The 22,155-nt window shown below is 43.0% G+C and overlaps 2 protein-coding genes across 2 annotated transcripts in view; both read right to left on the bottom strand.

Annotated features, from left to right (window-relative positions):
- Positions 1–875: 875 nt before the first annotated feature.
- Positions 876–20,483, bottom strand: LOC146969481 (up-regulator of cell proliferation-like). The gene is made up of 3 exons (XM_085806186.1): positions 20,379–20,483; positions 20,036–20,269; positions 876–5,810 (listed from the first exon to the last, which is right to left on the bottom strand). The coding sequence occupies exons 2-3, from the start codon at positions 20,127–20,129 to the stop codon at positions 1,174–1,176; spliced, it is 4,731 nt and encodes a 1,576-aa protein (XP_085662312.1). The 5' UTR covers positions 20,130–20,269; positions 20,379–20,483; the 3' UTR covers positions 876–1,173.
- The window catches only part of LOC146969482 (interferon-induced very large GTPase 1-like), a 147,433-nt gene continuing 126,216 nt past the window's right edge, over positions 939–22,155 (bottom strand). Inside the window, exon 8 of the mRNA XM_085806183.1 lies at positions 939–979. The gene's annotated coding sequence lies outside the window, so the exon portion shown is untranslated. The remainder of the gene's footprint in view (positions 980–22,155) is intronic.

Raw genomic sequence — 22,155 nt, forward strand, 5'->3', positions numbered from 1 at the left:
TTAGGAGAGCAATGTACACATGTTTTGTTTATTTTGTTTATTTTAATTGGATCCCCATTAGCAGCTGCACAGCAGCCACTAATCTTCCTGGGGTCCACCGTAAAATCACATAAAATGTGAAGAAAAGTTAAAATAAAAATACAAATAATAATAATAGAAAAAAGCTTACACTAATGATAATAACAGCCATTGCAGCAATAATCAGAGATATAATAACAATAAAGTAAAATCAGGTAAGAATAAAATGAAATAATAATCTACAGTAATTCATCAACTTGAAAAAATAAAAATGAAATAAAACAGTAACAACAATCTTAATCATCAACATCTGTGAGTATGTATGTGTATGTATTTATATGTGTACGTGTATGCCCTCTTCGTGTGTCTTTAACTATATCACTCACTGACTGAATAGCCCCAAACCTAAGTAAGTAAGTAAAACTTTATTTATATAGCACCCATTATAATACGCATACACAGAGTGCTTCACAGTATGGAAAAAATAATTCAATCAACACAAACATTATACATCAATAAAACACACACCCAATGTATACTGTAAAGCTCACACCAAAGTATAAAAGTTAACATATCTGCACTATATAACATAAAGCATCTGAAAAATGTAAAGTGATAAACATCAATAAAGCATGGGGCGATGTTAAGCTCAGTTGGTAGCCCCATGTGTTGAGGCTGTGTCCTCGACCCCGGTTCGAGTCCCGCGTCTAGCAGCCCTATCCTGCGTGTCATTCCCCCTCTCTCTGCCTCCCATTTCTGTTCTATCAAATAAAGGCATGAAAAGCTAAAAAATATATACTTGAAAATAACCAAACATCAATAAAGCATATGGGAAAAGAACCTCTATAAATTATCACAAACTGTAAAACGTGGTCTTGATATCTGTAGTTTGCAAAAGTTAAATGAAAAAAGCTATAAGAGTGTGTCAGCTATCTCTTATAGCTTGTCATCTTGCATACACCTGTATGTTAAAATCAAAATATCCCCCAAAAAAGAAAGAGGAGGGTCACACTGACAATTCCGTTCATTCAAAATGAGTATAAAGAAAATGTATACAATTATTGGTATTTTCTTAAGTTGAAAATAGTAATACAATCCTTGATTAAACTGGCTGAACTCACAGGTATTTCTATGTCAAAGTGTCAGCCACAGTTCTTAACTGAAGTTAAATGACTCTTTCAGACTGGCCTCTGCCTGCTCCTGTGTAATTTTCTCCCACATTAAAGGTATATCAGCAGGCTGTGCTTCACATGCTATGGCAAACATGTAGTTGAATTTTGCCATCACATATTTCCAGTAGTCTGAGGCCTCAAAGCTTCCGTCTGGAGCAATTCTCCACTCTGGGAAAATGTCTCTGTAATTCTTGTAGGGATGACATTTAAAATCTGTAGCCTCACATTGAAAACATTCTTCACTGACCACGAGGGAGGAGCATATTTCAGTTTCAAGTTTTTGTGACCAAACTAATAAGTATCCACCTAGACCCTGTGGCCGATGAAGTGAAGCCCAGTGTTCAGTATGGTCTTTTCCTCCGGCCTCACAAGGCACTGCACAGAATGGACACTGTTCACCACATCCAATCACTCTGATGAAAAGCTCATTCTGGGGCATCACGTGAAGATGTTTCAATTTCAGATCAATGTTGATCTGTTTAAACTCTTCTCCAAGAACTTCTCCCATCTCCTTCACGGACACTATTAGGCAGTGTGCAAACTGTTCCTGGTCTGCATTGTTCAGCATCATGAAAGCACCAAGAGCATATTGGGAAATGACCAGTTTATCTCCAAGTTCTTTGCAAACATCTTTAACAAATGTTTTTAGGTTGTCACTGTTCTTCATTTTGGCCTGGTTGATAGCTTCATTTATACTGTTGATACTTGACTGAAGACGTTGAGCTTCAAACTCAGCCATCTTTGACCCCTTTGAGAAGTGAGATATGATTTGTTCAAGTATCCAGTTCTTCACATATTCTTCATATGAGCAGATGTAGCTGTAGTAGTTGTAAAAGTTTTCATTTTTCAGCAAATCCAGTAAAACTGAATACTGGAAGGACATTCTTGTGCTGAACTGCTGTAGAGTCAGCATCTCACCAATGATATCAGGACCCATGGAACGATTGATGTAGTCCTGGACTGCAGGCTTCAAGCAACGGTTGGTGAATTCTTCTGCCTTCTTCTGGCACTGGTCTTGTTTACAAAACACATCTTTGAAATCAGCACGATACTTTTCTTTGTTTAGTTTCAGACATCTGTAAGGATCGTTTAAATGAAGGAAATCTTCATGCATCGTCTGAAACCTTCTGGCTGCAAATCCACAGATGTGTTGTTTCAGAGAAACTTCAAACTCGATGTCTGTCTTTAAGTCCTGATTGTTTTGCAGCTTCTCATCAATCATGCGTAGGATCTCCTGGATGCATGTCTCATGATAATTGTTTTTTCTTTTGACTTTTTGCTCCACAAACTGTGTGCACTCATCAATGATCAACATTTTTTGCATTACATGCGTGGTGACCTTGTCCACTCCCTCTCTTTTATATTTGAAAGGCATCAGTCCACATTTTGCCAGGCTTTTTTCACTCAACAATGCACATGCATGACTCCCCTTGTGTGTCAGATTTAATCTCAGGTGGTGAGATATACTGGCAAAGACATCTGTTTTCTTTTGTTCAGAAACAGACAGCTTCTTTACTGTTTCACTCCACATCTTATCAAATTCCTTGTCCAGCTCCGGATTGCTCATCTGGACATTCTTCTCCCTACATTGATCAATCAGTGCACACACTGCCTTTTCAATTTCTCTTGTGTGATTTTCCTTGATTCTATCAAGTTCTCTCATTCCTTGTTTGATATCTGATGCTGCTGTGAGCTGATGAAAGACAGAGTTCTGCATTTCTCTGTGAAGTGCCTTTGCACTGTTTGCAAAGTCTTCTTTGTATCCCTCTACTAGATAGGCGTGACCTTCTGTTTGCTTGAAGTACTGGGTCAGATTTTCAAGAAGCTTTGTCTCCCACTTAGACAGCTCTGTGGAGGCTTCACTTTTCAAACACATGACAAGATCTTTCATGTCAGTTATTTCAGATGTTGCAGCAACTGTGCCAAAATTTGAGAGTCTTGTTTCAGCATTTGTCACCCACTCGTACATGTGTTTTTTGAATTCCCATTCCCATTTGTTGAATTCTGTGCTAAGTCTCAGGTAAGCATCGGCCACTAGACTGTTTCTGAAGCTGAAGATGAAGTTTTCATGCTTCACTGCAGTCCACAGACTTGACATCCACTCTTTGAACTTTGAAATATCATTAGCAGACGACCCACAACGGCCCAGTAGTTGGATGACGTTCTTCTTGAGCTCATACACAGCTTCGCTGTACCCTGCATTGACTGGTGCCATTGGTGGGTTTCCATTCCAGAGTCCAGGAATGTACCAGTTCCCAGTGTCTGGATTGTATTCCATCACATCAGTGAAGCTCTTGTTCTCCTCTTTCCTTTCCATCTTGGCTGCTGCCTGTGTCATCTCATTTAACTGTTCCAAGAGCAGTTTCCTGTCTTTCAAGTTCTTATCATGGGCTGAAACATCTGAAACATTCTGATGAACAAACTGACATTTAGGCTTTTTGCCCACCTCTTTCATCCTGAGAAAAGCATGCACCACTATCTGCAAGATGTCCTTCATTTCTGTTGAGTTCTCCATTGCTATATTGATGATGGTGACATCACTCAGCCCCACAACAAGTGTTGCAAGCTCATTGTCATGTTCATGGCTGTCATGCAACTGTGTAAGCTCTGGTGACTTTAAGCCCTCAGTGTCAATGATCACCATGAAGTCACAGTTGAGAACTCTTTTGACGTCTTCACTGACTCTGATGAGCAACATAAAAGCACCTCGAGTACATCGTCCACTGCTGACTGCAAACTGCACACCAAACATGGTGTTGAGGAGAGTGGACTTTCCTGTGCTCTGAACTCCAAGAACTGTGACGACCAGGATCTTGTTCTTTGGAGACACCAAGGCATTGAGCTCAGAGAGAACGGCACTCACCCATCTGAGAGGTATGTTGGATGCATCTCCATCTACAAGCTCAAGGGGAAATCCTTCAAGCAGCAGTCCTGCACAGAGATTGGGCAGGTGTTGTAACTGTTGACGTGTTTGGTGTTTCTCTGGAAGAGAAAGTGAAGCTTCATAGATCTGACCCATTTCACGGAAGTAGTGTTCAGTCCCCAGTGAGCTGTTGGAAAGTTCTCTGTCAATGTGTTTGATCTCATCTTTGTTCTCAGAATTCTTGCATTTTTCTTTGTACTGGTCTCTGAGTTTAGACAGTTTTTCTTGAGACAGGTTATCGAGATTCATTCGCATCCATTTCAGGAAATAACATCTCTGTATCCCTGTGCTGGATACTGCATTGATGAAGCAAGTCATTGCATTTGACATGTAATAAGAGTTCTGTTTGGCCCGAAGGTTTTCTTTCTTTTCCTGGAGATCACTTTTATATTTTTCTATGTTTTCAGAACCAGCTTTTCTGAGCCTATATTGTTCCTTCTCCAAGCTTGTCAGTTCCTTCCATATTTCACCTTGCAGGGGAAGCTGAGTTTCTTTATATTTAAGGGTTTTTTGAATTTCTTCAGTGATGGCATCTGCATTTTTCTTGGCAGTCTGACATTCTGGACAGTCTTGGTCAACTGAGATTCCCAGTTCACGGGCGATGTTAGCCATCTGCTCTATGCACATCTTCCTCTCTGTTCTTTCAACAACATCCTTCACTGTTTTCCTCAGATTTTTGACAAAGCCTGCATCGTTTTTCTGCTTAGTCTTAATAGGGATGTTGTTCTTGGTCAAGCCTAACTTAGATGCAACTTTTTCCAGTGCTTCCATATTAAAGGTCTTGCTCTGATGGTTACCCACCAAGAAGATCTGTGCCTTGTGGTGTTGGTTCATAAGCAGCTTATACTCAGAATTCAAATTGTCAAAGAACACAAAAACTGCTGCAGATGTCTGAGATAAAAAAGAAAACTGCGTTTCAAATGAAGCAATGTCCCCACGAAGGTTGGCTACAGCTACTGGCTCACTGAAAATATCAATGTTTTTGTTTCCACATGGAAGGTACCAAGTAATTTCAGTCAGTCCATCAGATATTCTTCTTGGACAGTCACCACACTCCATATCAAGATGAACGAAGGTGTCATGGTACTGCTGAGAACTGCTCAAAAGCTTGTTGAGAATCTTTGACTTGGACAAGGAGCACTCCCCCAGTCTCACAAAGGATATCATTGGAAGTTTAGAGAGAACAATTCTCTCTTCAATAAAACCTTTGGATTGTGAAAGTGACTCCGGTCTGTACTTTTTAACAATATCTCTCAAAGCCCAAAGCATGAGTGTGCACTGTTTTGTGTCACAATTAGGAAGCAGCAGAGGCACAGAAAACTGACACATGGACATTTTGAGTGCCAATTCCTGCTGGACAAAACCATCAGAACACAGAAAGATAGCAGTGATGATGTCGAGGGGGTTTAGCATGTCACCTGAATTTGGACTTTGAAGAAGATTATCATAATCCATACTTGTATTTCCTGCCGCATCATCATAGTCGGATTCACTCTCTGCTGTACACTCAATGTTCCTGGCTGTCACAGTAACCATCATTAGTTTCTTTAGAAAATACCATGGATGATCTGAGTGATTCTTGGCAGGTTCATCAACAATGGTCTTCTCATCAATCTGAAGTATTTTGCTCAGTGACAGCTTCTCTGTGTAGTGCTGCATCAACCCCAGGTCCTCCAAGAAGCTCTGCAGCTGTATCTCTGTGGATATCAAGATGCTTGTTACTCTTGTAGGCAATCATGTGTGCTCTAAATCTTCAGAATAATTGACACATAGAAGACATTCATAAGTACAGTGTGTGGAAATGTCAGTTAATGGACACATTTACAGTAGGTCTACTGTCATTATTCAGCAAGGCAACTTGATGAATATCTATTAACTCCTGAATGCCAATCATGTTTATGTTGGATTTTGATTCTCATTTTGTCCCAGTACTTACTAACTCACTTTTATACGGAAGAGGATTAGGACCACTGTAAAAAAAAAAAAAAAAAAAAAAAATCTGACTTTTTTCTCAGAACTCTGACTTCAACTCAGAATTCTAGAATTTGAGAATTCTAGGTTTGTTTTGTTTTTTTGGAGGGGAAAAAAACTCCAGAGATCAGCTCAAGCCCAGTCTCCCTGCTCTTCTGACCCACACAAGAACATGTGCTGGGTCGCATGGCCCGCCAGCCACCCTTCCAGAGCTCCAGTGAGCCCACCAGCCACTCCAGTGAGCTCTGGACAACGAAGACAGCACCACTGGTACCGACGACTGCGACGGCAATTTTACTAGCAATGGCAATGGTATGGTTGCCATCATCGGTACCGGTAACATCGCCGTTACAACTGCCGGAACCGGTAATGTTGCCGGTGCCGTTGCTCGTACCGACAATGCCCTTGCCGTTCAGAGCTCTCTAAAGCTCTGGTGAGGCTGGCAGGCCATGCGGCCCAGCAGATGCTCATGTGTAGGTGAGAGGAGCAGGGGGATTGGGTTTCTCAGAATTCTGAGTTTAAAGTCAGAATTCTGAGAAATAAGTCAGATTTTGAGAAAAAAGTCAGAACTCACTTTTTTTTTTACCACAGTGGCCCTAATCCTCTTCCATACTTTTATGCCTATAAAATTCCATATCTTGCCGGGAAGTTGCCCCAAAAATGTTCATGAAATGTTAAACGTGAATGGTGACTCATGATGGTCAACACCGATGGCCCCACAGCATCTTTGGTGATTTCAATAGTCCTTGCCTGTGGTAGCTAATGGTTTCATTAAAAAAAGAAATCAGCATTTGCTGCAAAGCTAGGAAGGAGGCACTCGACATAGCTTGAGCTATGTTTTAACTCTTTGTATGTATTGTATTAGGCTATATGTATTTATCTGAAATATCCAGCATGTTTTGAAATTTAGCGAAGGATCTGTGGGGACGGGGTTGGTTAGGGTTAAGGAACTATTCTGTCTTGTTATTTTTCTTGTATGGTTGGAGTTTATACATATGGGTAAAGGTGTATACATACAGTATATGTATGTATACATTGTTTTGTTGTTGTTGTTGGTGGTATTTATTTCCTGGTTAAAATTTTGGTACATGTACAGTATGTATGTTTTTATGTGTTTATTTAAATATCTCTGTCAGGGACTGTTCGTTATTTATCATCAGCGGAGGGATTCACGGGACTTTTTATTTTTATTTTTACCTGACCCCCCTGTCAGAGTCAGTAAATTTTAACATGACCCTGCATTAAGCCTTATCAAAAGATACACCCCCCCCCCAGCCATCGACACGTGACATGCCCTCACTCTCGGACATCTGCATTCTGACCTTACACACCACACTCCACTCCACCAAGACGGTGCCATTTCAGTAGATTTATCATGGGGACACAATATAGATCCCCAATATGCGGTTAGTTTATCCAAATGACGCCTGTTTGGAAGTTTGCTCCGCCGTTTGCGGAGCAGTGAAGCTCCATCTGTGGAGCAGCTAACTAGGCTACCACCGGACGAGCGGACTATCACAGAGGCTACCGCCGGGCTGCTGAGGTGGTCGGCCGGCTAAGCCGCGGCATCGTCCCAGGGGAGAAAACGAGCACTTCAGTAAACCGGTTGCTGCGTCTGGATGAGCGAATCATCACAGAGGAAGCAGCCGGGGCTGCTGAGGTGGTTGGCCGGCTAAGCCACGGCGTCATTCCAGGGGAGAAGCCCCTCAGTAACCCGGTTGCTGCCTCTGGATGAGCGGATCATCACAGAAGCAACAGCCGGGCTGCTGTGGTGGTCGGTCGACTAATCTGCGTCGTCCTCCCAGGGGAGAAAACGAGCGAGGGATGGTTAAAGATTGTTTATTCCCACCACGACAAGAGTGGAAATCCATTCAAATCCCCAGTTTAATTAACATTATCAATGTGTGCAACACCTTCTCATCACAATCCATGCCATTTATCAGCTGTTATTAAAACCCAACTCATCAATAACAGAATCGCGATTTTGGACCAGCTCACATAACACAACAAACCATCAACAATTAATACAAACACTCAAACCGAAGCAACAATAATGTGAACTGTACTCAACAATGTACAAGGTTTACAACAGATATGGCAGACAACCTGGGCTCTGTGTGTGTGTGTGCCTGCATGTGTAAGAAAGAGAGTGAGAGAGAGAAAGTAGGCTACGTAAAACCTGCTAACTGTTAGCTACCGTAGCTCAGGCGTTGGTCTCCCGTCAGGTAAAAGCTGCCGTTTAATCCTCAAATGAAGCTCATGAAGTTGTTGAACCTCTCTAGTACAGTTATCCATCACTGCAGTTGAATTAGCCGCTAAACTGCTGGACGCAAAAACCGAGGGGGCCGTCTGTGTTTACAATTCACGAAAGCAACGTGAACGTATGTGCCGCTCAGTGGCGGCTGGTGAAAAATATTCTAGGTGGGGCTGTTTGTCCCTGAAGTTTTTGGTGACCATCTTGATAAAAAAAACCCCAAACCCATTTTTAGGTGTAGCCCCCATAAATTTAACATAGTGTATGGTTTTAAGTGTTGTGATTTTTGCATGTAGTAGCATATAAATGTCCACAAGGTGGCGTATTACGCTCACCAGTGGGTCCAGAAATCAGCGGTAGAAATGAGGAAGAAGGAGGAAGTGAACAAAAACAAGATGAATGCAAGTGTGAATGCAGCTTTTCGTGAGCAGCGTGGAGTGAATGTTGATATATCCGTTAAGTTTTATGTTTTTGCTGTCCGAGAAAAGGTTAAAGTTGTTCGGGACGACGTTGTGTTGCCAGAAGATTAAGGAGGATAACTAACTAGTGTGTTTTGATGACTATTCTCCGGTGAGTGTGTTGTGTTTTCAGTGTTAGCTTTAACTGTGTTAGCCTGAGCTAATTTCAATGACCGTGAATGATGAAAAAACCAATCGGAGAAACGTGATGTGTTTGGAAAATGCATATCGCTGTTGATTTCAAGATGTGAAAGAAATACTGCTAACAGAAAAATAGCCTTTTAAGTTTTATTTTCTTGAAGGCATATATATGTATTCTGTTGTGACTGTGTGAAAAAAAAGTAAAGATGAAAAAGATATCAGAGAAAAACGAGCTGTTAGGTTTTACTAATGCTGCATAGTTTAAAGAATCAATATGGACTTTAACTAAGGTTAAACTGTGCACTATGCAGGTTGGTTTTTTTATGGTTGACTTCTGAGAGGAGACAACGGCGACTCGCGGTGGGTTCAGCGGGTGAGCGGCAGCCAGTCCGCTACTACAGCTGCAAGTGGAGCCACTCCGTGGATCGAGAAACAACAGGACAGCTTCAACTGGATTCCAGATAAGAAACTTGACAAAACAACATAAAAAGGGGGCCCCTACATAACTGAACTGAGACTGAACTAACCGAAAAGGAGACATTGAAACTTTTGACTTGACTAAACTGAACTTGAAAAGACTGCAACTGAACTGAAGGACTAATTTCCTTTTGTGAGGAAGATCCCACTTTACAGTGGAGGTGATTTCATTTAAGTTTATTATTTTCAGTACCCGGGTACAGTAATTTACATTGGCCAATTGAATCATTGTGTTTTCTTTCTTATTTGTGATATCTTACAGAGCTCTGAGGTAAACAGAGGTACATTTAATTTCACTTGAACTTGGTATACTGTATTTGGTTTTATCATTTTGTCAAAGCATAACATAGAGGTGAATTAGACCTTATTGAGAGAAGTGTTTCTATTTTTCTATGGTGAATAAATGCACCCAGTTATTGTCTAAAATTTAACACTTGTGTTTTGCTTATTAATCCTCCAACTGAACTTAGAGCTTAGATATTGGTGTCATACTATTCCTCGGACTCACTACTCTTTCTATTAGTGTTACATCAAGTCATTCGGTGGCGAGCTAGCCAGGAGGATTATAAGTAAAACTCAAGCCAAATTAGCAATTTGTTGTTTTGAAGGGTGCATCAGGAAATAACTATGGCTACTGCCGAAATTGAATGGGATTTTGAAGTAAAGAAGTCAGTTCTTGCCTTAGGCATTAATGATGATGATACAAATGATGAAATCACTGAGGTTCTGGAACCACATGGGAGGGTGACTAAGATAGTTCGTGTGAACCCAGAGCAGGTCGTAATAGAGTTTGAGTCTGAAGAAGTGGTAGCATACTTCTCGACCAGATTTCCTTTTGAGATAGCCACTGCCAGAGACCCTGCTTTAAAGTGGTGTTTAGAGAGTATTGATAAACTCATGGCTTCAGCCAGCCAGCCCCCTCCCACAGCTAAAGCAGAACTCAGTGTACCAATTCCAGATGAATCAGATTCTACTGAGATAGATAGTTCAGATTCTGAGAAGGGTGGGTCGGACAGTAGTGCAGAATCCTTTGCGTCAATTCCCCCAAAGGAAAAGTCACAACCCCCCCCTGCACCAGCCAGTTCCACATCCAAATCAGGTGACAAGGCCACAAAACCTAAGAAACGGGCTGTGAAAGTTACTCCAGCAGTACTGGGCAGTGATGCACTTAACCCCCAAGATGTCCAACGCATAATAGTGGAGCATGTTATCAAGAGTGAAGCTTCTGCTTCAAGCCCCTCCCCCAAGCGACTGCGGTCGTTCTCAGGTAGAATGCCCAAGCCACCTGGTGAAGTGGACTTTGAGACTTGGTGTTTACATGTTGAACTCATGTTCCAGGATGGTCTGCCCACTGACATGCAGAGAAGGATGATACTGGAGAGCTTGCTCTCGCCTGCTTCGGACATCATCAGACAACTTGGGTCCAGTTCATCCCCCCGCGACTATGTGAGGCTTCTTCAGTCAGCGTATGGACTTGTCGATGATGGTGAGGAAATTTTTGCCAAGTTTCTCAATACTCACCAAGATTCAGGAGAAAAGGCCTCAGAATATCTTCAGAGGTTACAAGCGATTCTCAGCACTGCAATAAGAAGAGGAGGTGCGAACAAAGCTAATGCAAACCGACAGCTGTACAAACAATTCACTCGTGGTTGCTGGGATCAAACCTTACTCCTGACCCTTCAACAAAAGATCAAAACTGACTTACCACCAGATTTCTCTGAACTCCTCCTCCAGCTGAGAACCGAAGAGGAAAGGAGAGCAGTAAAGATGGACAGGATGCAACGCCATTTTGGGAGTTCAAAAGTGAAACCCACCATGCACTTTCAGTATGTTGCAGAAGCTGCTCCCAAAGATGATCCTAACACAGACATTCTACAGAGATACATAACAGAAACAGAGAGTCTAAGAAAGCAAGTATCAGAGCTACAAATACAGCTGACAGAAAAGAGAGCTCAGAGAAAGAAAAAACACGAACAAAAGACTACGACATTCCCTGAGCCGCCAACGGCAACAGCTGACATCCAGGTCCACCAGCAAGCCTTGAGGCCACAACCAAAACCTTGGTTTTGTTTCAAATGTGGAGAAAATGGCCACATTGCTAGGCAATGTGAAAACCCTCCCAACAAAGACCTGGTTGACAAGAAGTATAAAGAATTGAAAGCTAAACAGGAGGAGTGGAAAGCCAAGCATGGTCAAGCTTTAAACTGGACCGGGTTTCAGTAGGGGGACAGACTGAGGCCCAGCCAGAACAAAGTCCCCATCCAGCACAAAGGTCTATGCACAATCAGAGACATGAAGAAGTTAAGAATATGAGTCAGTCTCTACCAGGGCTGTCAGATGAAGCTCTTTTGACAGCATTGGTGGGATCAAAGCGCATTGCCACATTGACCGTAGATGGAGTTCCATGCACTTGTCTCCTCGACTCAGGTTCTCAGGTGACAACAGTGTCAGAGTCTTTTCACAGGCTCCATCTGCCTTCACGGTCAGTCCAACCATTGCGGAAAATCCTAGATATAGAAGGTGCAGCTGGCCAAGCAGTGCCTTATTTAGGTTACATAGAGTTGAGCATCTTTTTCCCACAAGAAATTACTGGGAAACCTGAAGAAATGTCAACTTTAGCTCTTGTTGTGCCTGATTGTAGAACAAACAAAGACGTTCCAGTGCTGGTCGGAACAAATGTTTTGGACGTGCTTTATGAAATCCATACAGCTTATGAAGAAACCAATGTTAACAGCAACCATGTTCAGTGTACCACCACTCCTCTGATCAAAACAATGTACAACAGACAAAGAGTTAACCAAAACAATGAGAAAATTGGAAAAGTGAAACTGCTGAGCAAGAAGTGTGTGACAGTATCACCTGGTACAAAGGTTGCCTTGACAGGTTATGCTAGAAATGTGTGTATTTCCCCAGGCACATCTGTGTTGGTTGAGCCTGCAGCGCCAGCCTTACCTGGTGGTCTGATGTTCTGCAGTTATGTCATGACAGCTCCTGCAAAGTCATCTTTTAAAGTTCCCATCCTGGTAAAAAATGAAAGTGCGCATGTCATTAGAGTGCCTGCTAGTCAAACTATAGCTGATCTTTGCTTACCTTTGTCAGTCTCCCCTTTACCATCTGCCGCAGGTCAAGAGAGCAGTGAGGGAAAGGCTCCTCAAACTGCCACCACAACTGCTTCGTGCAACAACATCAGCACTCCTGAGCCAGCCAGCACTCTGACGTTCGACTTCACAGACTCTCCTCTCTGTGACGAATGGAGAAAGAGAGTCACTGAAAGGTTAAACTCAATGTCAGATGTTTTTGCCACACACGACCTAGATTATGGGCACACCACAGCTGTGAAGCATCGCATACGACTCTCAGATCCCACCCCCTTCAAACAACGGCCTCGACCGATCCATCCATCAGACTATGAGGCAGTCAGACTGCATCTGAAGGAACTCTGTGATGCTAACGTAATACGTGAGTCTGAAAGCCCATTTGCATCTCCTATTGTGATCGTTAAAAAGAAAAGTGGCGCAATCAGATTATGTATTGATTATCGCAAGTTAAACAATCAGACAATCAAAGACGCCTATGCCTTACCAAACATCGAGGAAGCCTTTTCAGCACTCACAGGGTCGAAATGGTTCTCGGTCATGGATTTAAAATCCGGATATTATCAGGTCGAAGTTGAGGAGGAAGATAAGTATAAGACAGCATTCGTAACACCAATGGGGTTTTGGGAGTTTAACCGCATGCCCCAAGGGGTAACCAATGCCCCCAGCACGTTTCAACGTGTAATGGAGAAATGTGTGGGCAGTTTGAACCTCAACGAAGTTTTGGTCTTTTTAGATGACCTGATAGTTTTTTCTGCCACTCTCGAAGAGCATGAAGAACGCTTGATGCGTGTTCTCAGCAAACTCAGAGAATTTGGACTTAAACTCTCCCCGAGAAGTGCAGTTTTTTCAGGACATCAGTCAAATATCTGGGGCACGTGGTATCAGAGAGAGGGGTTGAGACAGACCCAGGAAAAATCACAGCTCTCACAACCTGGCCGAAACCAAAAAACATAAAGGAACTAAAGTCATTTCTGGGGTTCGCAGGGTATTATAGGAGGTTTATTAGGGATTACTCTAAAATAGCAAGGCCCCTAAACGACCTAACAGTAGGCTATCTACCTCCTAAAAAGTCTGCGAAGGCAAATTCAAAAAACACCCCTATGATTGACCCTAAGAAACCATTTGCTGATAAGTGGACCACAAAATGTGACGAGGCTTTTGATACACTCATTCACAAACTTACAACTGCACCTGTTCTGGGTTTTGCAGACGCTAAAAAACCTTACGTTCTGCATACAGATGCAAGTTTGCACGGTTTAGGTGCAGCTCTTTATCAAGAGCAGGGTGGCCAGTTACGAGTGATAGCTTTTGCAAGCAGGGGTCTGTCTAACTGTGAAAAACGTTACCCTACCCATAAACTCGAGTTTCTTGCCCTCAAGTGGGCGGTCACTGACAAGTTTTTTGACTATCTGTATGGGGCACAGTTTACAGTTGTTACCGATAACAATCCCTTAACATATGTCTTGACAACTGCTAGGCTGGATGCCGCAGGGCATCGGTGGTTGGCTGCTCTTTCAACCTTTGATTTCCATGTGCAATACAGAGCTGGGAAGAAAAATCAGGACGCGGATGGCCTTTCAAGGCGGCCACATCCTCAGGATGGGACAGATCTCACGTGTGTGGATGAGAACACCCGCATAGAGCAGTTCATATCCAGATTCGTCCTGGAGAAAGGAGAACCAGAAGTCTCTGCAGAGGTTGTAAAAGCTATCTGTCAGAAACATCTTACCACCGACACCCCAAACATACAACCTGACTTCTCTCTTGCGCCAGCTTCTGTTGAGTGCCTTGCTATGGATGTGGGCGCCATCCCACCTGAGTACAGCCATACTGACCTTTTCCCAGAGTCATGTTCCCTGCCTCGCATGTCCCATCAAGATTGGGCTCTTGAACAAAAAAAAGACACAGCTATTAGCAGAGTAATTTCTATTCTAAAAGGGGGTAGACGTCCTTCATACAGAGTAAGACAACGTGAGGACAGAGAGGTTCAGCTCATGTTACGCCTCTGGGGTCAGTTAGTCTTAAGGGATGAGGTACTCTACAGAAAACGAAAAGTTAATGGAGTGACCTCCTATCAGCTCATTCTCCCTCAAAGTTACAGGCAGCTAGCTTTAGAGGGCCTGCATGATGCCACAGGGCATATGGGTGTTGATCGCACCATGGATTTAGTGCGCACCCGCTTCTACTGGCCGCATATGCAGACTGATGTAAATGACAAAGTAAAAAAATGTGAGCGGTGTGTGAGACAAAAGGCCAGAGCTGAACGTAGTGCTCCCCTAGTGAATATTCAGACAAGCAGACCCCTTGAGTTAGTTTGTATTGATTACCTTTCATTAGAACCAGATGGGAGAGGAACAAAAGACATACTTGTTATCACCGACCATTTCACAAAGTACGCTGTAGCGGTCCCAACACCTGATCAGAAGGCAAAAACAGTTGCAAAGGCGTTGTGGAATCATTTCTTTATTCATTATGGATTCCCTGAACGGTTACATAGTGACCAGGGCCGGGACTTTGAGTCCACACTCATAAAAGAGCTCTGTAGTCTGCTGGGAATAAAGAAATCGCGCACAACACCATATCATCCACGCGGGAATCCCGTGGAGAGATTTAACAGGACACTCCTTGCCATGTTGGGTACCCTGCAGGAAGAGGACAAGGTGAAATGGAGAGACTTTGTGCAACCGTTAGTTCATGCATATAACTGCACTAAGCATGACACGACTGGATACTCACCATACCAACTGATGTTTGGGAGACAACCCAACTTGCCCATTGACATTGCTTTTGGACTCTGTGCTGAGGGAAAAGGAAAGGAGTCCCATGTCCAGTATGTCAAAAACCTCAGAGAAAGTCTCAGAGAGAGCTATCAGATAGCAGCTGATCACAGTGCAAAAAGTGCTCTCCACAACAAACAGCGGTTTGATCAAAAAGTCAGAGAGTCTAAGTTGGAAGCAGGAGATCGTGTTCTGGCAAAGAATGTGGGAATCCGTGGGAAGCACAAAATAGCCAACAAATGGAGTCAGACTGTTTACAGGGTCATAAAGCAAGTGAAGGACTTACCTGTATATGTCATAGCACCATGTGACTCAGATGGCCCAGAGAGAGTGTTACACAGAGATTTGTTGTTGCCTTGTGGGTTCTTGCCTCCCGCAGCTACAGAGCCACAGCCAGAGCCACAGCCCGAGCCCAAGAGACCAGCAAGGAAGGCTGGAGTTTCTGGTTTCAACAGTGTAACTGACAACAAAACTTATGGTGATGGAGAGTGTGAGGAGAATCAATTTGAATGTGAAAGTGAAAGTGATGCTTTTGACTACTACTACCCTGACTCTGCACCTACAGTTGACAGGAGTGCAACAGAAGAAGAGGAAGGAAAGATGGATGGTCTCCAGCAGTCAGTTGAGGCAACTGCATCCGCAGAGCAGGGAGATACAGTTGTGGAAAACAGTCCTGTTGGAGGTAACATCCCTATTACCGCTGGAGATCTCTCTCCATCTGAGTCCACTCCAGAGAGTGGTGATGAGGAAGCACCGGAGGAGTCCGCTCTTAATCCAGAGGCCACGCCCTTTGAGCCACAAGGATTTGAGGAGATACCTGACAGCATAATAGCTGAGCCAGTGGCTGAGGCCGTAGGAACACAGGAGCCCCAAGAACTGGGGAAAACAGGAGAAGAGGGGAGTTCTCTGGCTTCTGATGAGGACGACAAAGAGGAAGCCGATCATGCAGAGATTGTGGAAAGGAGGTCCACAAGAGAAAGAGTCCCCCCTAAGAGACTGACTTATCCATCATTAGGTAACCCCTTAGTTGAAGTTATGCAGTCTTTATTAAGGGGATTAGATAAAGCATTTACTGAAGCTCTTACAGTTGATTCTATGCCATACATTTGTCAGTTACAGCCTAATGTGTCAGAGACAGTGTAAGAATGTTGAACATGCAGAGACGCATGTAAGGTCAGGAGGGGAGGATGTAGCCCCCATAAATTTAACATAGTGTATGGTTTTAAGTGTTGTGATTTTTGCATGTAGTAGCATATAAATGTCCACAAGGTGGCGTATTACGCTCACCAGTGGGTCCAGAAATCAGCGGTAGAAATGAGGAAGAAGGAGGAAGTGAACAAAAACAAGATGAATGCAAGTGTGAATGCAGCTTTTCGTGAGCAGCGTGGAGTGAATGTTGATATATCCGTTAAGTTTTATGTTTTTGCTGTCCGAGAAAAGGTTAAAGTTGTTCGGGACGACGTTGTGTTGCCAGAAGATTAAGGAGGATAACTAACTAGTGTGTTTTGATGACTATTCTCCGGTGAGTGTGTTGTGTTTTCAGTGTTAGCTTTAACTGTGTTAGCCTGAGCTAATTTCAATGACCGTGAATGATGAAAAAACCAATCGGAGAAACGTGATGTGTTTGGAAAATGCATATCGCTGTTGATTTCAAGATGTGAAAGAAATACTGCTAACAGAAAAATAGCCTTTTAAGTTTTATTTTCTTGAAGGCATATATATGTATTCTGTTGTGACTGTGTGAAAAAAAAGTAAAGATGAAAAAGATATCAGAGAAAAACGAGCTGTTAGGTTTTACTAATGCTGCATAGTTTAAAGAATCAATATGGACTTTAACTAAGGTTAAACTGTGCACTATGCAGGTTGGTTTTTTTATGGTTGACTTCTGAGAGGAGACAACGGCGACTCGCGGTGGGTTCAGCGGGTGAGCGGCAGCCAGTCCGCTACTACAGCTGCAAGTGGAGCCACTCCGTGGATCGAGAAACAACAGGACAGCTTCAACTGGATTCCAGATAAGAAACTTGACAAAACAACATAAAAAGGGGGCCCCTACATAACTGAACTGAGACTGAACTAACCGAAAAGGAGACATTGAAACTTTTGACTTGACTAAACTGAACTTGAAAAGACTGCAACTGAACTGAAGGACTAATTTCCTTTTGTGAGGAAGATCCCACTTTACAGTGGAGGTGATTTCATTTAAGTTTATTATTTTCAGTACCCGGGTACAGTAATTTACATTGGCCAATTGAATCATTGTGTTTTCTTTCTTATTTGTGATATCTTACAGAGCTCTGAGGTAAACAGAGGTACATTTAATTTCACTTGAACTTGGTATACTGTATTTGGTTTTATCATTTTGTCAAAGCATAACATAGAGGTGAATTAGACCTTATTGAGAGAAGTGTTTCTATTTTTCTATGGTGAATAAATGCACCCAGTTATTGTCTAAAATTTAACACTTGTGTTTTGCTTATTAATCCTCCAACTGAACTTAGAGCTTAGATATTGGTGTCATACTATTCCTCGGACTCACTACTCTTTCTATTAGTGTTACATAGGGATAAACATTAATTATTTATTTGCCTTCATAAATCAGCAGTTTGACAGATAATGACAATGAACAAACAGTAGTCTTTCACTGGTGGCACACAGTGGACGTGAAATATATTAGCAAATACTCTTAATACAAAAATATGGTTATTAAAAGGCATGTGTATGATGTAACCTACAGCAGTGATTAATGTTAACTATAGACAAAGTGTGACAGGAACACTATAGGAGGAGCATAACGTGATTAAGTTTGGTCTGACCTTGCTGATGTGAGATTTTAACTGCTGCATTATCAGGTTTGATGACGAGTCTAACTGTGAACGTACTGGTCACACCTGTAAACATATTGAACAGTGCTGCAGCCTGATGCTCCGCATCACAGACGTCCTGTCACAGCCTGGGTGAGTAGTTTCCCCTGGTGTCACTCAGGAATAACAGTGTCCAGTCCAGTGTCCCAGAAGCTGGATGAACTAATAAAAACGCTCTCGGACGAGCTGTGAACGCACCGCGGACGAACCAACAGCATGTAGTCCAAAAGTTGTCTCCGAGCATCAAGAGAGAGCAGTCTCTGACGTGCCAGTTAACGGTGCTCCAGTCCTCCGGTGCTCCTCTCACACACTACGCGGCCTCCTGTCACATCATAACAGCCTCCCGCCACCGGCCCACAGAGTTTTATCCACCTGTTCGTTGTATTTCCTCACCGTGAAACTGTGTTTTTCATCCAGCTGTGAAGCTCAGCTGCTAGTCCTGACTTCTGCCTAGCTTGGCTAACGTTAGCTGACAGCACCGTTCATGTGTCCCTTGAGAGTTCATGTTTTGTAATCCGTTCAGATAAATAGGTCTCTAACTCCAGTAACAGTCCGTGTGGTATCTGTCCTCACTGTTTTTTAAAAAAAAGTAAATTATACGGGAAACAGAATTTGAAACTGATGAAAACTCCGTAGCCATCCTGGTACCGAGGACAGCTCCTCGGTTAATTTCCCCCCCGATTTCTGGTTGCCACGGGAGACCAAAATGTTTGGTTTGGGGCGATATTTTCTGCGCCCCAAAGGCATAAAATCCGACAACGCTGATTGGCTAAATTACCTGTTGCTCCGTATATTTTTTACTTAGCAACAGTCACTGATTGGCTGAGCCGGTACACTGCTCGGGCGACTTCTCCAGCGCCCCAGACACAGAGCGATAGATATAACAGAGACAGTAAATGAACCTGTAGGCAAATTAGCCTCTAAATAATGGTTTTATTTTATATACAGCTCGATTTTAAGAATTCCTATCACATTCACAGGTACAATAAGAAAAAAATATTAATTTTAAATTATTATTTTGGAAAAAATTATAATAATTAAAAATCGCTTTTCATCAGGGGGGGCGGCGCCCGAGCGCCCTCTATTGACCAGCCGCCACTGGTGCCGCTCACACTTTAGTAGAGTTACGTGAAAAGGCACCGTAGCCTCTGTTTCAAGTTAAACTCACTCACCCATAAAAGACGTGCTAACCCGCATGCAAAGTCCTCATTGAGTTCTTGGCGAAGCGGTTAGCATCGTCACCTGCGGTGCGGGAGAACCAGGTTCGAAACCCACTCAGGGCAGACCAGAGTAACATAAAATAACGTTGTGGTTTGGGGGCCGTTGCTGTCATCAGTGCTTGCAGCTTTGAAATGTCTCGTTTTTGTTTTTTTGTGGGCATTGCAGTGTCCTCCAGACAAAAAGTTGGATGACCCCCCCCCTTGCTGACCTTTTTTTTTAGTGGACCCACCCCTCAGCAAAGAATATTGTGACATGGGGCGGTGCGTGGCACAGTGGTTAAGGCGGCCGCCCCATGTAGAGGCTACAGTCCTCAACGCAGACGTCCCCGGTTCAAATCCCGTGTTGGGCAGACCTTTCCTGCATGTCATTCCCCCTCTCTCTGCCTCCCCCTTTCCTGTCTACCTCACTATGTGCTGTCAAATAAAGGCAAAAACGCCAAAAAAATATATACTTTAAAAAAAAAAAAGAATATTGTGACATGACCCCCCCATTTTCCTCCGGTGGCCCATTACATAAATAACGAACGGTCCCTAAGCTATACATTACTGTATGTTTCCTGGTTCCAATTTTTTTACAATGGGGTCTGTGTTTGCATTTCTACATATTTTGGAAGAGGTTAGTGACTTTTGTCAACTGTTTCTGGCAACATTTATCCTTTACTTACTTTTGTGTTCAGTTGTTGCAGGTCTGTCTATGTTTTCATCCCTCACTTCCTCACGGGACTGGACGGGTTTTTTGACGTCTGGCTCCAGGTCCATTATCTCTTGCACATTTTTTCCCTCTCTGCAAAACGTCACAATGTGACTCCCCAGTTCACCAGCAGGAGAAGAATCCACATGCTGAGACACTGGTGTGCTGCTGAGCTCATAGATTGTGGTCGTCACAGAGGGGCAGGGAACTGTGGAAATAATAGTGTTGGTGGTTATGACAGTAAGATTTGATATACAGATGTCACATCAGGTGATATCTTACTGTTGAATGATAGACAAAGATAGATGAATGCTGACCTTGACCAGCTGCATCAGTCTGTTGACAGTCACCCTCGATGTCAAAGCATGTTGGTCTTGGGTCTACTTCCTCACAGTAAAGCTCAAAGAATATGTCTTCAGTGTTTCCCCCTGGTAAATGAGGAAAAAATATAGATTCTCAAATGTAATGAATCACTCAAAGACATGTTGTTTTCAAGAGCTCATTGTATCTTTTTTTGCTATTTTAGAGCTGAACAGACTGGCTGTTTACCTCCATGTGTCCAAAACAGTCGGCAGCAGCATCCAGTCATCCAGCTCCAACAGGTTAATAATCTACCATGCTGTTCCCGTTTACATCTTGTTCCTGGTCAGCGTGTTTCATCCATTTGCATTGTGTGAAACGTTTTTAGCTAGATTTAGCTTCAAGTGTCCTGACAGGAGAGGCCGACACAAGGAGACAGTGAAGCCTCTCTGGATCTGGTACCGAGTCCAGACCACCGGTCCAGACCGCCCGTGACACACTGCGTCCGAACTGAGCAGCGGGCCGTTTCCCGGTGAGAGAAGACCGGGGGAAAACAACACGGTGGAGCTGGGATCAGAAACACGTAGCTACGGCTGTTGCCGCGGCTAAAAACCTCTTTTTTCACACAATGCAAATGGATGAAACTTGCTGACCGCGAGGAACGAGATGGAAACGGGAATAATATCGGTGTTTTTCCGTCAGTTATTGTATGGCTGATCTCCCGTGTGTCTGGTTGTGTGGATGAGTGGAGGCTGTTTGGTCGGACAGGTGTGTTAATGAGGGAGACTCAAAGACAGTGTTTACGTCGCTGCTGTTTGTTTGTGTGTGTGTGTGTGTGTGTGTGTGTGTAATGTGGATGTAAGGATGTAACCTGTAAACTCGTTATGAAGGAACAAGACAGTAGTGGTCTCCCCTGTGTGTGAACATGAACTACGTTTAGTTAGCTGGCTGTTTCCCCTTTCAGCTAGACTCAAAAGCAAGTGGGACAGAAAACCAGAGATGCCAGTTCGCTGAATGTATTTATATCTTGAGCGGAGCAGGGGGCGGGTTTATGGTAACTACACCCGCCCATTAAATCCTGAACACAGAGATGGTGTAACACAGTCTCTGAGGCCTAGCTCCACAAGGAAATAATTAATGGCAAAAATACTTTTTACATGTTTTAAGGGACACATTTAAGACCTAATTAACATGTTAAGAAGAAAAATACTGAATTTGGTTTAGCTACCCGGTCTTTTGACTCAGTCCTGTGTATAGAATAACAATAATAATCCCATCTGGAGGAAACAAATGCATGAATTACTTTTTCAAGGTCTGCTTGGGATAGGAAAGGTTTAACCCCAGCCTCTGAGCTTGCTTCCAGTCCTATGTATACATCACATTATATGCAACAAAAACATAAAGCACTAGCATGATTATGTTTTCTCCAGCATTAAAGGTGTTGTGGTCTAGTAGTCTGATATCAATCAGTCAATGCATCATCCGCACATACAGTATATCAATAAAAATGAAACCATTGAAAACACAGTGAAATGTTTCTCAGCCTCAGATGCTCAGTTTTAATGAGAGTTTACAGTGGAAGCAGTGAAGGCTCTGTAGCATCACACTGCATTAGAAATTCTTCATCACCATCTTTAACAAGTTTTCAAGAATACTATTGGATTGTATTTCCTGGTAGCCTACTGAGAGCTCTCACCCTTTAAACGGAGAGCTGGTTTCGAGTTGTTGTAGCTGAATTCATTGATAAAACAAAAGCATTTATTTACTCACCTTTGCAGAAGACTTTCACATACG

Source organism: Trachurus japonicus, chromosome 18, assembly GCF_045865225.1.
Source record: "Trachurus japonicus isolate A0001 chromosome 18, Traja_1.0".
Classification (NCBI taxonomy): Eukaryota; Metazoa; Chordata; class Actinopteri; order Carangiformes; family Carangidae; genus Trachurus; species Trachurus japonicus.